Below are 16,560 nucleotides of genomic sequence, written 5' to 3' on the forward strand. Positions count from 1 at the left end.
ATAGATTGTTCTTCCACATACCTTTTTTGGACATGTTTTCTCAGTTTTTTCTTGTACCTTGCGATTAATATGAGGTTTCTCCGCAGCCCTCTGTCTTTCGTTGACTGTCCTTTAGTTTGGTTTTTATCTTCTCTCCGACATTTTCATCGGCAGCAGAAAACGAAAGTGCTTGTTCATCCATTCTTAGTTGTGTAATTTACATTAAGTTTTTTCAGAAAGTCTCACGAAACCACTTAATTTATCAGGGAGGATATCAAATAATTATGTTTGATGGTTACTTCATTCTTTTTTTTAAATGTCACATATACGTTTTTTCGTCGTAAGGGCTCATATGAAACTCAGTAAAATCTTTGAAATTGTTGCATGTTGCGTTTATATTTTTGTTCAGTGTAGTTCTAAAACACTGAGAAATATAGACATTTCATCAATAACAAATTACATGACCCTCCCCTGAATTAGATTTAATAAATAGTAAACTATTCCCTTGACTAAAATTGAAAAAGCATGACCCTCCCCATTTCCCTCCAGGTACCTATTATGTAAATGTAATCCATCCCTTAGAAAAAAAGGGTTCCAAAAGGGATCTTCGGCTGTCCCCATAGGAGATCCCTTTTTGGTTCCAGGTAGAACTATTTTGGGTCCCAATACCCTCTGTGAAAGGGCTCTTCATGGAACTCAAAAGGGTTCTACCTGGAACAAGAAATAGTTCTTACACACACACACACACACACACACACACACACACACACACACACACACACACACACACACACACACACACACACACACACACACACACACACACACACACACACACAGGATGTCCCCTTGCTCTGAACAATGATCAACAGAGTGCTAACACACACAGACCCAGTCTGTAACAGGTGTAATCACTCCTTCAGAATGGCTTTGGTGGTGCTGATATCGCTTATCCTCCCCTCTCTGGGGTTTGCAGGTGAGTTCGAACTTAACCTGATTTTAATTTAATCTTAAAGTTAAAGATTAAGTTTATCTAATTTTGTCTGTTTTTATGGTTTAGCTGTTAGTCTGGGTGATGTGTTGGGTAAAACTAATATTGCTGCACAATATTCATATCAAAATCAAATAAATCATTCATTTGACTTCTAAATCTTTAGGAAAAAACAGCACACTAATGGTCTTATTTTCGCTCACAGTGATCCATTAAACACTATAGAGCAAACCAGAATCCAAGTGTGTATGAGTTTATTTCATCGTTTTCAGTTAGCCTGCATCCCTAAGAAATTGTCAACAAAATATATCCAATAACCATTTCACTGATTTGATGTCATAGACTTGTTTCCATTGAAAGTACAGTTTTTGTTGTTGATCTCTCCTCCTACGCCTGACCTAGATAGAAGAGATGTGAGGGTGATTTGTAAGATTAGTCTTACCGAGACCCCTCTCAATCATCATCAATGCAAATGAGCTCAAGTTCATTTCACCATATGATATATTCTGGCTGTAATAAATATTTTTTAATAACCTTCATACTAATGTATTGTTTAGTATGCATTACCTGACGAAGATCCAGCTCGGATTGAAATGTTGTCCTTGCTGTGTGTCTGATTAAATCCTCATGGAAGCATACCAGAGTTGCGGACATTTCTTTTTTCTTTGATACATTTTTCTCTCCTACACCTGATTAGTTGAATGTGCATATTTTTCAATTGTTTCTATTATTTAGGCCTAAAGTATTTTTTGTAAATTGTAATTAATTGAGTTATTTAAGTAGAACTCATTCTGTTGTGCTCAATGATTATTTGACACTAACAGTTATCTCCAGCGTTGGCTGACGGTACTGTAAATGTACATTTCATTGTATGTTTAGGTGCTGACGAGGAGTGTGTGTACGCTACTGTCGGGAAGACCAAGGTGATTGACCATGATTATCCGGGCCTGGAATTGTTTGAACAGTCATTCCACTTACGGTGGACCCATGACTCTAAGATAGTTTACGACAACATGAAGAATACTGCAAAGAAATACCAGACCACAAAGAATGGTTCTCTGTTACTGGAGAACCTACAGCTGGATAACGCTGGGACGTATCAGGCTACCATCTACGACAACCTGGGAAATCACATGAAGTCTACCGTAACTCGCCTGTGTCTGCTCGGTAACTACAAAACGCACAAACAGTGCAGAAAACACACATACAATGTGCACACACACACTCACTCAGTGTTAGGGAAATGATGTGGTCTTGTGTGTGTGTTTTGTGTTCTCAGTGCCTGTATCTAAACCCCGTCTGACACACACCTGTGATGGAACATCTGTCACTCTGAGGTGTGACGTGGGGAACCCTGGGGTTGTGAACATTGTGTGGCAACATAACGGAAACACGCTGCCAGGACAGACAGGCGCTACTCTGACCATAACCAAGGCAACGCTCAAACCTGAAGACAGTTATACGTGTACAGCGAGTATTAAAACCAGTGAGGAGAAGAGTGATGATGTTCACCCTGAATGTACAGGTGTGTAGAACATACAGTCTGACGTTTACATAGACATAAGCCAAATACATTTAAACTCAGTTTTTCACAATTCCTGACATTTAATCGTAGTAAAAATTCCCTGTCTTAGGTCAGTTAGGATCACCACTTTATTTTAAGAATGTGAAATGTCAGAATAATGGTAGAGAGAATTATTTATTTCAGCTTTTATTTCTTTCATCACATTCCCAGTTGGTCAGAAGTTTACATACACTCAATTAGTATTTGGTAGCATTGCCTTTAAATTGCTTAACCTTAGTCAAACGTCTCTGGTAGCCTTCCACAAGCTTTCCACAATAAGTTGGATTGAGGTCAGGACTTTGTGATGGTCACTCCAATACCTTGACCTTGTTGTCCTTAAGCCATTTTGCCACAACTTTGGAAGTATGCTTTGGGTCATTGTCCCTTTGGAAGACCCATTTGCGACCAAGCTATAACTGATGTCTTGAGATGTTGCTTCAATATATACATATAATTTTCCTGACTCATGATGACATCTATTTTGTGAAGTGCACGAGTCCCTCCTGCAGCAAAGCACCCTCACAACATGATGCTGCCACCCCCATGCTTCACGGTTGGGATGGTGTTCTTCGGCTTGCAAGCCTCCCCCTTTTTCCTCCAAACATAACGATGGCCATTATGGCCAAACAGTTCCATTTTTGTTTCATCAGACCAGAGGACATTTCTCCAAAAAGTACGATCTTTGTCCCCATGTGCAGTTGCAAACCGTAGTCTGGCTTTTTTATGGCGGTTTTGGAGCAGTGGCTTCCTCCTTACTGAGCGGCCTTTCAGGTTATGTCGATATAGGACTAGTTTACTGTGGATATAGATATTGGATATTGTACAGATGAACGTGGTACCTTCAGGCATTTGGAAATTGCTCCCAAGGATGAACCAGACTTGTGGAGGTCTACAATTATTTTTCTGAGGTCTTGGCTGATTTCTTTTGATTTCCCCATGATGTCAAGGAAAGAGGCACTGAGTTTGAAGGTAGGCTTTGAAATACATCCACAGGTACATCTACGATTGACTCAAATTATGTCAATTATCCTATCAGAAACTTCTAAAGCCATGACATCATTTTCTGGAATTTTCCAAGCTGTTTAAAGGCACAGTCAACTTAGTGTATGTAAACTTCTGACTCACTGGAATTGTGATACAGTGAATTATAAATTAAATAATCTGTCTGTAAACAGTTGTTGTAAAATTTACTTGTGTCATGCACAAAGTAGATGTCCTAACCGACTTGCCAAAACTACAGTTTGTTAACAAGAAATTTGTGGAGTGGTTGAAAATCGAGTTTTAATGACTCCAACCTAAGTGAATGTAAACTTCCGACTTCTGTACTACATTTAAGTAACCTGTTTACACAAGTGTGTGTGTGTGAAACACACACGCACACACTCACAGCCAGTGTTAGGGCAGATACTGTATGTGCTCTTTACAATGTGTGTGTGCATTGTGTTCCCAGTGGCTGTGTCTAAACCACGTCTGACACACACCTGTACTGACTCATTTGTCACTCTGAGGTGTGATGTGGGAAACCCTGTGAATGTGCACGTGACATGGAGCCGTAACAGAAACACACTGCCAGGACAGACAGGCGCTACTCTGACCATAACCAAGGCAACGCTCAAATCTGAAGACAGTTATGCGTGTACAGCGAGTATTAAAGACAGCGAGGAGAAGAGTGATGATGTTCACCCTGAATGTACAGGTGTGTAGAACATACTACGTTTAATGAACATACCTGGTGATGAGGATGATTATAATGATGACGATGGATGATGATTCTTCTGCAGATGATGATTCCTCTCCAGTGCTCTTGTTTGGGATGGAGCTATGGCTGATGGTGTTGATTCTGGCTGGCGGAGGTGGTCTGCTCCTCATCCTCATCACCTTGGGGTGTGTCTGCAGGAGCCACAGGCAGCACAAGAGACGCCTAGAAGGTACTGAACACAAAAACACACGTTATCTACATTATGATAAAACAGTACTATGATAAAACCCAAGCTACTCACAATGTACCAACATTTAACTCCATTACCTATGAATCCCAGCCCCTGATTTACCCAGATGTAATCTCTTCTCTCATGTCTCCCTGTAGAGGAGGAGGAGATGAGACTGGCCCCCCTCACCCATCCCACACGTCCAGCACCAACAAAGGGCCCAAAGCTGACACAGGCCCCATAACAGAGCAGCGTCTCAGGCCACAACAAACTCCGGACCTCAGGTTTGACCCAGGTCTCCACAGCAAGCACCAGATGATGCTCAGACTCAGCCCATACCAATGCCCAGGTGGACAGGACCACGAAACCACAGGAATTTGCGATGTGTGTGTGTGTGTGTGTGTGTGTGTGTGTGTGTGTGTGTGTGTGTGTGTGTGTGTGTGTGTGTGTGTGTGTGTGTGTGTGTGTGTGTGTGTGTGTGTGTGTGTGTGTGTGTGTGTGTGTGTGTGTGTGTGTGTTTGTGTGCAAACATTCGCAAATTATTCTTAACCACAACAACCCCTGTAGTCACAAAAGTGGAATCTGTCAGATCTATATTCTTTCCTCAAAGTAACACAAACCTGACTTTATTAGTATTGCATCAGAAGTCACTATCATGACATTTGACATCTATAGCATCATAATCAGGGAGCTATATTTTCAGATATTTTTCTGATGAGATGAAGAAGAATAAATATCTTTGATATGTTGAAATGTATAGTGCTTGTTCATCGGATGTGTTCCTATGGGTAATGTAATTAGTACATATCTTGTGAGTTATAGTCTGTGTATTGTGTAGCTATGTGGTTTGTACTGTATGATTGTTCCTGGGGTCCTCCTGTTCTAAGTGAATGTTCAGTAAACTGGCTGCTGTGGCCCAGCCTGTCTCTCAGACTCACACCACATCCTGGCCCTCCAGTGCACTCAACAGGCTGAGTTCTCATGGGTGTATAGATCTTTATACCAAGATACAGAGAGATAATGTGTGTGTGTGTGTGTGTGTGTGTGTGTGTGTGTGTGTGTGTGTGTGTGTGTGTGTGTGTGTGTGTGTGTGTGTGTGTGTGTGTGTGTGTGTGTGTGTGTGAGAGAGAGAGAGAGACAGACAGACAGACAGAAGAGAAAGAGAAGTGCATAGTTTCAAGTTGGTTAAGAATCCATAATAATCCTCTGTGTATGACAGAGAGGGTATAATTGGGTGAATGTGGGTAGGGTGTAATGTTTACCTTTAGGCAAGAATAGATAAACATAAATATAGACAATATACACATTAAATACACATTAAGATGCAAAGCACACTCAATCAAAACAAACACATTCTTTATTATAAAATCCTATGTCAGCTGTTTTAATTGCCCAACACTCTTCGGAAAAAAGTGCTATGTAGAACCTAAAGGGGTTCTTCAGCTGTCCCCATAGGAGAACCCTTTGAAGATCCCTTTTTAGTTCCAGGTAAAACACTTTTGGTTCCAGGTAGAACTATTTTGAGTTCCATGAAGAGCCTTGTGGAAAGGGTTCTACATGGAACCCAAAAGGGTTCTACCTGAAACCATATAGGGTTCTCCTATGGGGACAGCCAAAGAACCCATTTTTTTCTAAGAGCGTACAGACTTCAAACCATCCAATCGAAATGTCTTTTGGAGATTATTCCAAACATAGAGTGCAAGGAAATTAAAGGCTGATTTACCTAACTCTGTAGACACCGAAGGAATCTCCAAAGTTAACCAACCCTGTGAGCGAGTTTGATCATTTGTCATTTTAAATCTTAACAGTGAAGTTAGGCAAGCTTAGCTTAGCTTTTGGAGCAGGGCTTTGTAAACATAAGGAGCGTAATGATGTAATCTACGTGACTTTAAAGAGGTTCAACCAAACTTTTGGTAAAGAGTGCCGTGATGAGTAGTAAACTGCCTCCTGTGAAAAAACACAATTTCACCTGTGGGTTGGATGTGGGTAGTGGGGTGAGACCTGTAGGTAGGGTGTGAGACTGGTGGGTAGGGTATGTGACCTGTGGGTAGCGGGTGAGTCCTGTGGATAGATGTGAGACCTGTGGGTAGGTTGTGAGACCTGTAGGTATAATGTGAGTCCTGTGGGTAGGGGGTGAGACCTGTGGGTAGATGTGAGACCTGTTGGTAGGTTGTGAGACCTGTGGGTAGGTTGTGAGACCTGTGGGTAGATGTGAGACCTGTGGGTAGGTTGTGAGACCTGTGGGTAGGTTGTGAGAGCTGTTGGTAGGTTGTGAGACCTGTTGGCAGGGGGTGAGACCTGTTGGTAGGTTGTGAGACAAGTTGGTAGGTTGTGAGTCCTGTGGGTAGATGTGAAACCTGTTGGTAGGTTGTGAGACCTGTGGGTAGATGTGAGACCTGTTGGTAGGGGGTGAGACCTGTGGGTAGATGTGAGACCTGTGGGTAGGTTGTGAGACCTGTGGGTAGATGTGAGACCTGTGGGTTGGTTGTGAGACCTGTGGGTAGGTTGAGAGACCTGTTGGTAGGTTGTGAGACCTGTTGGTAGGTTGTGAGACTTGTTGGTAGGGGGTGAGACCTGTGGGTAGATGTGAGACCTGTTGATAGTTTGTGAGACCTGTTGGTAGGTTGTGAGACCTGTGGGTAGATGTGAGACCTGTGGGTAGATGTAAGACCTATTGGTAGGTTGTGAGACCTGTTGGTAGGTTGTGAGACCTGTGGGTAGATGTGAGACCTGTTGGTAGGTTGTGAGACCTGTGGGTAGATGTGAGACCTGTTGGTAGGTTGTGAGACCTGTTGGTAGGTTGTGAGACAGGTTGGTAGGGGGTGAGACCTGTGGGTAGATGTGAGACCTGTTGGTAGGTTGTGAGAACTGTTGGTAGGTTGTGAGACCTGTTGGTAGGTTGTGAGACCTGTGGGTAGATGTGAGACCTGTTGGTAGGTTGTGAGACCTGTGGGTAGATGTGAGACCTGTTGATAGGGAGTGAGAACTCTGGGTAGATGTGAGACCTGTTGGTAGGTGGTGAGACCTGTTGGTAGGTGGTGAGACCTGTTGGTAAGTGGTGAGACCTGTAGTTAGGGGTGAGACCTGTGGGTAGATGTGAGACCTGTTGGTAGGTTGTGAGACCTGTTGGTAGGGGGTGAGACCTGTTGGTAGGGGGTGAGACCTGTCGGTAGGTGGTGAGACCTGTTGGTAGGTTGAGAGACCTGTTGGTAGGTTGTGAGACCTGTGGGTAGATGTGAGATATGTTGGTAGGTTGTGAGACCTGTGGGTAGGTTGAGAGACCTGTTGGTAGGTTGTGAGACCTGTTGGTAGGTTGTGAGACCTGTTGGTAGGTTGTGAGACCTGTTGGCAGGGGGTGAGACCTGTGGGTAGATGTGAGACCTGTTGGTAGGTTGTGAGACCTGTTGGTAGGTTGTGAGACCTGTTGGTAGGTTGTGAGACCTGTGGGTAGATGTGAGACCTGTTGGTAGGTTGTGAGACCTGTTGGTAGGGGGTGAGACCTGTTGGTAGGGGGTGAGACCTGTGGGTAGATGTGAGACCTGTGGGTAGGTTGTGAGACCTGTGGGTAGATGTGAGACCTGTGGGTAGGTTGTGAGACCTGTGGGTAGGTTGTGAGACCTGTGGGTAGGTTGAGAGACCTGTTGGTAGGTTGTGAGACCTGTTGGTAGGTTGTGAGACCTGTTGGTAGGGGGTGAGACCTGTGGGTAGATGTGAGACCTGTTGGTACTTTGTGAGACCTGTTGGTAGGTTGTGAGACCTGTGGGTAGATGTGAGACCTGTGGGTAGATGTAAGACCTACTGGTAGGTTGTGAGACCTGTTGGTAGGTTGTGAGACCTGTGGGTAGATGTGAGACCTGTTGGTACGTTGTGAGACCTGTGGGTAGATGTGAGACCTGTTGGTAGGTTGTGAGACCTGTTGGTAGGTTGTGAGACCTGTTGGTAGGGGGTGAGACATGTGGGTAGATGTGAGACCTGTTGGTAGGTTGTGAGACCTGTTGGTAGGTTGTGAGACCTGTTGGTAGGTTATGAGACCTGTTGGTAGGTGTGAGACCTGTTGGTAGGTTGTGAGACCTGTGGGTAGATGTGAGACCTGTTGATAGGGAGTGAGAACTCTGGGTAGATGTGAGACCTGTTGGTAGGTAGTGAGACCTGTTGGTAGGTGGTGAGACCTGTTGGTAAGTGGTGAGACCTGTAGGTAGGGTGTGAGACCTGTGGGTAGATGTGAGACCTGTTGGTAGGTTGTGAGACCTGTTGGTAGGGGGTGAGACCTGTTGGTAGGGGGTGAGACCTGTCGGTAGGTGGTGAGACCTGTTGGTAGGTTGTGTGACCTGTGGGTAGGTTGTGAGACCTGTCGGTAGGTGGTGAGACCTGTGGGTAGGTTGTGAGACCTGTGGGTAGATGTGAGACCTGTTGGTAGGGGGTGAGACCTGTGGGTAGATGTGAGACCTGTGGGTAGGTTGTGAGACCTGTGGGTAGATGTGAGACCTGTGGGTAGGTTGTGAGACCTGTGGGTAGGTTGTGAGACCTGTGGGTAGGTTGAGAGACCTGTTGGTAGGTTGTGAGACCTGTTGGTAGGTTGTGAGACCTGTTGGTAGGGGGTGAGACCTGTGGGTAGATGTGAGACCTGTTGGTACTTTGTGAGACCTGTTGGTAGGTTGTGAGACCTGTGGGTAGATGTGAGACCTGTGGGTAGATGTAAGACCTACTGGTAGGTTGTGAGACCTGTTGGTAGGTTGTGAGACCTGTGGGTAGATGTGAGACCTGTTGGTACGTTGTGAGACCTGTGGGTAGATGTGAGACCTGTTGGTAGGTTGTGAGACCTGTTGGTAGGTTGTGAGACCTGTTGGTAGGGGGTGAGACATGTGGGTAGATGTGAGACCTGTTGGTAGGTTGTGAGACCTGTTGGTAGGTTGTGAGACCTGTTGGTAGGTTATGAGACCTGTTGGTAGGTGTGAGACCTGTTGGTAGGTTGTGAGACCTGTGGGTAGATGTGAGACCTGTTGATAGGGAGTGAGAACTCTGGGTAGATGTGAGACCTGTTGGTAGGTAGTGAGACCTGTTGGTAGGTGGTGAGACCTGTTGGTAAGTGGTGAGACCTGTAGGTAGGGTGTGAGACCTGTGGGTAGATGTGAGACCTGTTGGTAGGTTGTGAGACCTGTTGGTAGGGGGTGAGACCTGTTGGTAGGGGGTGAGACCTGTCGGTAGGTGGTGAGACCTGTTGGTAGGTTGTGAGACCTGTGGGTAGGTTGTGAGACCTGTCGGTAGGTGGTGAGACCTGTGGGTAGGTTGTGAGACCTGTGGGTAGGTTGTTAGACCTGTCGGTAGGTGGTGAGACCCGTGGGTAGGTTGAGACCTGTCGGTAGATGGTGAGACCTGTGGGTAGGTTGTGAGACCTGTGGGTAGGTTGTGAGACATGTGGGTAGGTTGTGAGACCTGTGGGTAGATGCTGAGACCTGTGGGTAGGTTGTGAGACCTGTGGGTAGATGTGAGACCTGTTGGTAGGTTGTGAGACCTGTTGGTAGGTTGTGAGACCTGTTTGTAGGTTGTGAGACCTGTGGTAGATGTGAGACCTGTTGGTAGGTTATGAGAACTGTGGGTAGATGTGAGACCTGTTGGTAGGGGGTGAGACCTGTGGGTAGATGTGAGACCTGTGGGTAGGTTGTGAGACCTGTGGGTAGATGTGAGACCTGTGGGTAGGTTGTGAGACCTGTGGGTAGATGTGAGACCTGTTGGTAGGTGGTGAGACCGGTTGGTAGGTGGTGAGACCTTTTGGTAAGTGGTGAGACCTGTAGGTAGGGGGTGAGACCTGTGGGTAGATGTGAGACCTGTTGGTAGGTTGTGAGACCTGTTGGTAGGGGGTGAGACCTGTGGGTAGTTGTGAGACCTGTTGGTAGTTTGTGAGACCTGTTGGTAGGTTGTGAGACCTGTGGGTAGATGTGAGACCTGTGGGTAGATGTAAGACCTATTGGTAGGTTGTGAGACCTGTTGGTAGGTTGTGAGACCTGTTGGTAGGGGGTGAGACCTGTTGGTAGTTGTGAGACCTGTTGGTAGTTTGTGAGACCTGTAGGTAGGGGGTGAGACCTGTCGGTAGGTGATGAGACCTGTGGGTAGGTTGTTAATTTAACACATGAGTAGATCTCTGGTCTGACAGTAGATTGACTGCTACACTCCTTCAATATGGATAGAAAGGAATTTCATGCAAATGTAGTTTTCTATTTATTTAGTAGTACCCGTTTGCATGGGATATTACACTTTCAGACTTTGTATGAGATAAAACTCAGCATTCCATTTAATTATTTAGCAGATGTTCTCATTCAGGGCGACAACAAGTGAATTCAATTCATAAAGCTGACACCCACACACAGTTCCAGGCTCCCCACCGACCTGTCTCTTTCTCCACACTTTCATTCTCAAACACACGGTCCCAGCTCCCCACCGACCTGTCTCTTTCTCCACACATTCATTCTCAAACACAAGGTCCCAGCTCCCCACCGACCTGTCTCTTTCTCCACACTTTCATTCTCAAACACACGGTCCCAGCTCCCCACCGACCTGTCTCTTTCTCCAAACATTCATTCTCAAACACACGGTCCCGGCTACATCTCACACAGACACGGCTACAGGTTCTATCCTGTGTATGTGTGTGTAGGACTTGCGGAGTGTGACACTGCCGTGGTGAGACAATCTGAGCGGTAATACACTCCTCAGTCATCATGGTTGTGGCGGGGTCCCAGAACAACACTGTGGAGATGACCTGATTCTTGTCATCACGACCACCGGTGATGAAGAATTTGTTGTGTGTTTACTATTATCTAACACTACTAGTAGTAGATAACATTACTGTTGTCTAACATTACTAGTAGTATATACCATTACTGTTATTACTGTTATCTAACATTACATGTAGAAGATAACATTACTGTTATCTAACAATACTAGTAGTAGATAACATTACTATGTATGAGAACATTACTGTTGTCTAACATTACTACTAGTAGATAACATTACTGTTATCTAACATTACTAGTAGTAGATAACAATACTGTTGTCTAACATTACTAGTATGACATAACATTACTGTTGTCTAACATTACCACTAGTAGATAACACTACTGTTATCTAACATTACTAGTATGACATAACATTACTGTTATCTAACATTACTAGTAGTAGATAACATTACTGTTGTCTAACATTACTAGTAGTAAATAACATTACTGTTATCTAACATTACTACTAGTAGATAACATGACTGTTGTCTAACATTACTACTAGTAGATCACATTACTGGTGTCTAACATTACTAGTATGACGTAACATTACTGTTGTCTAACATTACTAGTAGTAGATAACATTACTGTTGTCTAACATTACTAGTAGTAGATAACATGACTGTTGTCTAACATTACTAGTAGTAGATCACATTACTGTTGTCTAACTTTACTAGTATGACATAACATTACTGGTGTCTAACATTACTAGTAGTAGATACCATTACTGTTGTCTAACATTACTAGTAGTAGATAACATTACTGTTTTCTAACATTACTAGTAGTAGATAACATTACTGTTTTCTAACATTACTAGTAGTAGATAACATTACTGGTTTCTAACATTACTAGTAGTAAATAACATTACTGTTGTCTAACATTACTAGTAGTAGATAACATTAATGTTTTCTAACATTACTAGTAGTAGATAACATTAATGTTGTCTAACATTACTAGTATGACATAACATTACTGTTGTCTAACATTACTAGTAGTAGATAATATTACTGTTGTCTAACATTACTAGTAGTAAATAACATTACTGTTATCTAACATTACTACTAGTAGATAACATGACTGTTGTCTAACATTACTAGTAGTAGATCACATTACTGTTGTCTAACATTACTAGTAGTAGATAACATTACTGTTGTCTAACATTACTAGTAGTAGATAACATGAATGTTGTCTAACATGACTAGTAGTAGATCACATTACTGTTGTCTAACATTACTAGTATGACATAACATTACTGTTGTCTAACATTACTAGTAGTAGATAACATTACTGTTGTCTAACATTACTAGTAGTAGATAACATTACTGTTTTCTAACATTACTAGTAGTAGATAACATTACTGTTTTCTAACATTACTAGTAGTAGATAACATTACTGTTTTCTAACATTATTAGTAGTAAATAACATTACTGTTGTCTAACATTACTAGTAGTAGATACCATTACTGTTGTCTAACATTACTAGTATGACATAACATTACTGTTGTCTAACATTACTAGTATGACATAACATTACTGTTGTCTAACATTACTAGTATGACATAACATTACTGTTATCTAACATTACTAGTAGTAGATAACATTACTGTTGTCTAACATTACTAGTAGTAGATAACATTACTGTTGTCTAACATTACTAGTAGTAGATAGCATTACTGTTATCTAACATTACTAGTAGTAGATCACATTACTGTTGTCTAACATTACTAGTATGACACAACATTACTGTTGTCTAACATTACTACTAGTAGATAACATGACTGTTGTCTAACATTACTAGTAGTAGATCACATTACTGTTGTCTAACATTACTAGTATGACGTAACATTACTGTTGTCTAACATTACTAGTAGTAGATAACATTACTGTTGTCTAACATTACTAGTAGTAGATAACATGAATGTTGTCTAACATTACTAGTATGACATAACATTACTGTTGTCTAACATTACTAGTAGTAGATAACATTACTGATGTCTAACATTACTAGTATGACATACCATTACTGTTTTCTAACATTACTAGTAGTAGATAACATTACTGTTGTCTAACATTACTAGTATGACATAACATTACTGTTGTCTAACATTACTAGTAGTAAATAACATTACTGTTTTCTAACATTACTAGTAGTAGATAACATTACTGTTGTCTAACATTACTAGTACGACATAACATTACTGTTGTCTAACATTACTACTTGTAGATAACATGACTGTTGTCTAACATTACTAGTAGTAGATAACATTACTGTTGTCTAACATTACTAGTATGACACAACATTACTGTTGTCTAACATTACTAGTAGTAGATAACATTACTGTTGTCTAACATTACTAGTATGACATAACATTACTGTTGTCTAACATTACTAGTAGTAAATAACATTACTGTTTTCTAACATTACTAGTAGTAGATAACATTACTGTTATCTAACATTACTAGTAGTAGATCACATTACTGTTGTCTAACATTACTAGTATGACATTGGAAAGGATGAATTTTGACTATACCAGCCAGAATCTAGCATGAGCTTAAAGTATGGCAACTTGATATGAACTTTGAACTCTTATTCACTAAAGAGGTGAGACCTCCTAGCCGATTGAGTTAGCCGCAGCAACTGTAAACGTGGGCTAGGAAAGGACGGACGACTTATCCAGTCTAACACGCAACGACGATACTATAACGTATCCAGTTTACTACCAGAGACATTCTTCAGAGGACAAGGAAGATCTCTGTTGAGCAACACAGCCTTCCATCCATGACCAACCTATTGAAGCGCAGCTCAGAGTAAATATTCCTTGCATTTTCCATTTTCCCAAATGGGCGGTTATTTAGAATGTTTAAGATTCTGTATTTATGATAGCATAGCTTCTCCCTTTGTTACTCAGTCTTCCCGCACTTTCATTCAAAACCCAACCCCCTTTCTTTGTGTATGTAACCAGCCGTCATATCTGTTCCATCCACTAGGGACGTTTTCCTTTATAACATAATTTGTAATCAATGTATGATCCATTCTGTGTAGATGTTATTCTGTGTGATCATTTAGGTATTTAATAAATAAAGAATTAAACCACATTTTGTATTGCTTATTCAATTTGTTAGCCAGGGTTCGTGAAGATCACCAAGAATTTACAACTTTCAGATGAGACTGAATAAGGTGACAATTAAATATTCACTGCTACTGAGGTAAAAGATTACCAGGTCTTTAAGAGTTTATTAAGAAGATAACAGCTCTATAAACATTATTTCATGGTGCCCATTATTTCATGATATATTTACATGATTAGCTTAATCAGGTAACACTAATTACAGAGAAATTATTTTATAGAATAGCAAGAATTATCACTTAATCCAGCATAGCCAAAGACACGACATAGATAACATTACTGTTATCTAACATTACTAGTATTAGATAACATTACTGTTGTCTAACATTACTACTAGTAGATACCATGACTGTTGTCTAACATTACTACTAGTAGATAACATTACTGTTGTCTAACATTACTACTAGTAGATAACATTACTGTTGTCTAACATTACTAGTTGTAGGTAACATTACTGTTGTCTAACATTACTTAGTATAAGATAACATTAATGTTGTCTAATACTCCCAACAGACAACTGAACAGACCTGTGTCCAGCAGTTCTGAAAGTATCATAGGCTTCCACACTGGTGAGCCTCTGGGTCCCTCAGTGCAGGCCGGGAGTGGGCTTCAGCCAGATGCAGCACAGCTATAAGCCTCTCTGGTTGGAGAGAGTCAGCCAGGAACCCTGCACAAGCCTCTACTTCACGGGGAAACTGGAGAGAGTAGATGGATACAGGGAGAAAGAGACAGAGGCAACAGATCAAGTCAAGATGACAGACAAGAGGTTTTATCTTCATCTAACTAACATTTTATCTGACTTCAATCATCTCTCTCAAATACACAGGCACACACACACAAAAACACACAAACACAGCTGTGAGGTTAATTCAGGCCAGAGTAGAAAACTGATACTGAGGATTAACATCAAGTATGACTTTCACTTCCCTGTCTCAGCAGTCAGCAGATTTAGACTAGAATACAATGATATGTTAGCTGTCACCTGATTGACTAGAATACAGTAATATGTTAGCTGTCACCTGATTCAGACTAAAATACGGTAATATGTTAGCTGTGCACACCACAGGAGGTTGGTGGCACCTTAATTGAGGAGAACAGGCTCTTGGTAATGTCAGGAGTGGAATAGGTGTAATGGTATCAAATATATGGTTTCCATTTGTTTGATGCCATTACATTTGGTTCGTTCCAGCTATTATTATGAGCCGTTCTCCCCTTAGCAGCCTCCACTGGTGCACACCTATCCCAGAATTTAGAGACAATATTCCCACCAGCCCTTGAATACACATTCACCACAACACAGAACTTCATAGCATGTGTAAGTGTGTTTATTAGCTCTTCTGTCAGGCCCTGTTGCTGATGCTTTGTGATTGGTGGATGTCATGTGGTACATTATGAAGCAACATTCCTGTTCATAGATCCCTCAGCTGTCAATCCCTGGAACTGGCCGTTTGACACCTCCCCTGCTCTATCTAGCACAGGTACATGTGTTTGATGATTTGTAGCAATCTTTTTATTAAGGACCAGACTGAGCAAATTCCACTCTCTCTCACTCTGCTTCACATTGTGCCTACTAACAGCCCTGAGCCGGGGGATATTTAAGAAATAAGGCACGAGGGGATGTGGTATATGGCCAATATACCATGGCTAAAGGTTGTTCTTATGCACGACGCAATGTGGAGTGCCTGGACACACCCCTTAGCCGTGGTATATTGGCCAAATAACACAACCCCTAGAGGTGCCTTGTTGCTATAAGAAACTGGTTACCAGTGTAATTAGAGCAGTAAAAAGATATTGTATATTATATTGGCCATTAGTCTTCCGTTGCCGTACCTCCAAAATCGCGTCATTGACACGGGAAGACTGGTTCTCAACGAGGCTAATTGGACACACACCCCATCCCGTCTGGTCTCATTGTTTAATGATAGATCTAATCATCTGTGCAGGGCCTATTTTGTGCTTTCATGACCGTTGTGAACAAGTAACAAGTTATTGTCTTACTCAGCGTTAAAGCAGCCTGAATAGTTGTAGCTGCAGAAATAGTTGAAGTCCACACAGTGGCACTATCGAGCCACGCAGCCCAAGCTCACTAAATAAACTATAGTAGATTTATAGGTACACCGTATCATCACACCCTCTTCTCACCATGCATTTTCTCTTTGTCCACTAGGTCGCAGTGGCATATCAATGTACATGTGATTTCA

General features: G+C 42.0%; 1 protein-coding gene across 1 annotated transcript; it reads left to right on the forward strand.

Annotated features, from left to right (window-relative positions):
* The first annotated feature begins 833 nt into the window (after positions 1–833).
* On the forward strand, positions 834–4,867 carry LOC110505407 (Fc receptor-like protein 5). Its single transcript, XM_021584612.2, has 6 exons — positions 834–955; positions 1,850–2,137; positions 2,250–2,495; positions 3,985–4,230; positions 4,316–4,462; positions 4,621–4,867. The coding sequence occupies exons 1-6, from the start codon at positions 841–843 to the stop codon at positions 4,704–4,706; spliced, it is 1,128 nt and encodes a 375-aa protein (XP_021440287.2). The 5' UTR covers positions 834–840; the 3' UTR covers positions 4,707–4,867.
* Positions 4,868–16,560: the final 11,693 nt, after the last annotated feature.

Source organism: Oncorhynchus mykiss, chromosome 3 (genome assembly GCF_013265735.2).
Source record: "Oncorhynchus mykiss isolate Arlee chromosome 3, USDA_OmykA_1.1, whole genome shotgun sequence".
Lineage (NCBI taxonomy): Eukaryota > Metazoa > Chordata > Actinopteri > Salmoniformes > Salmonidae > Oncorhynchus > Oncorhynchus mykiss.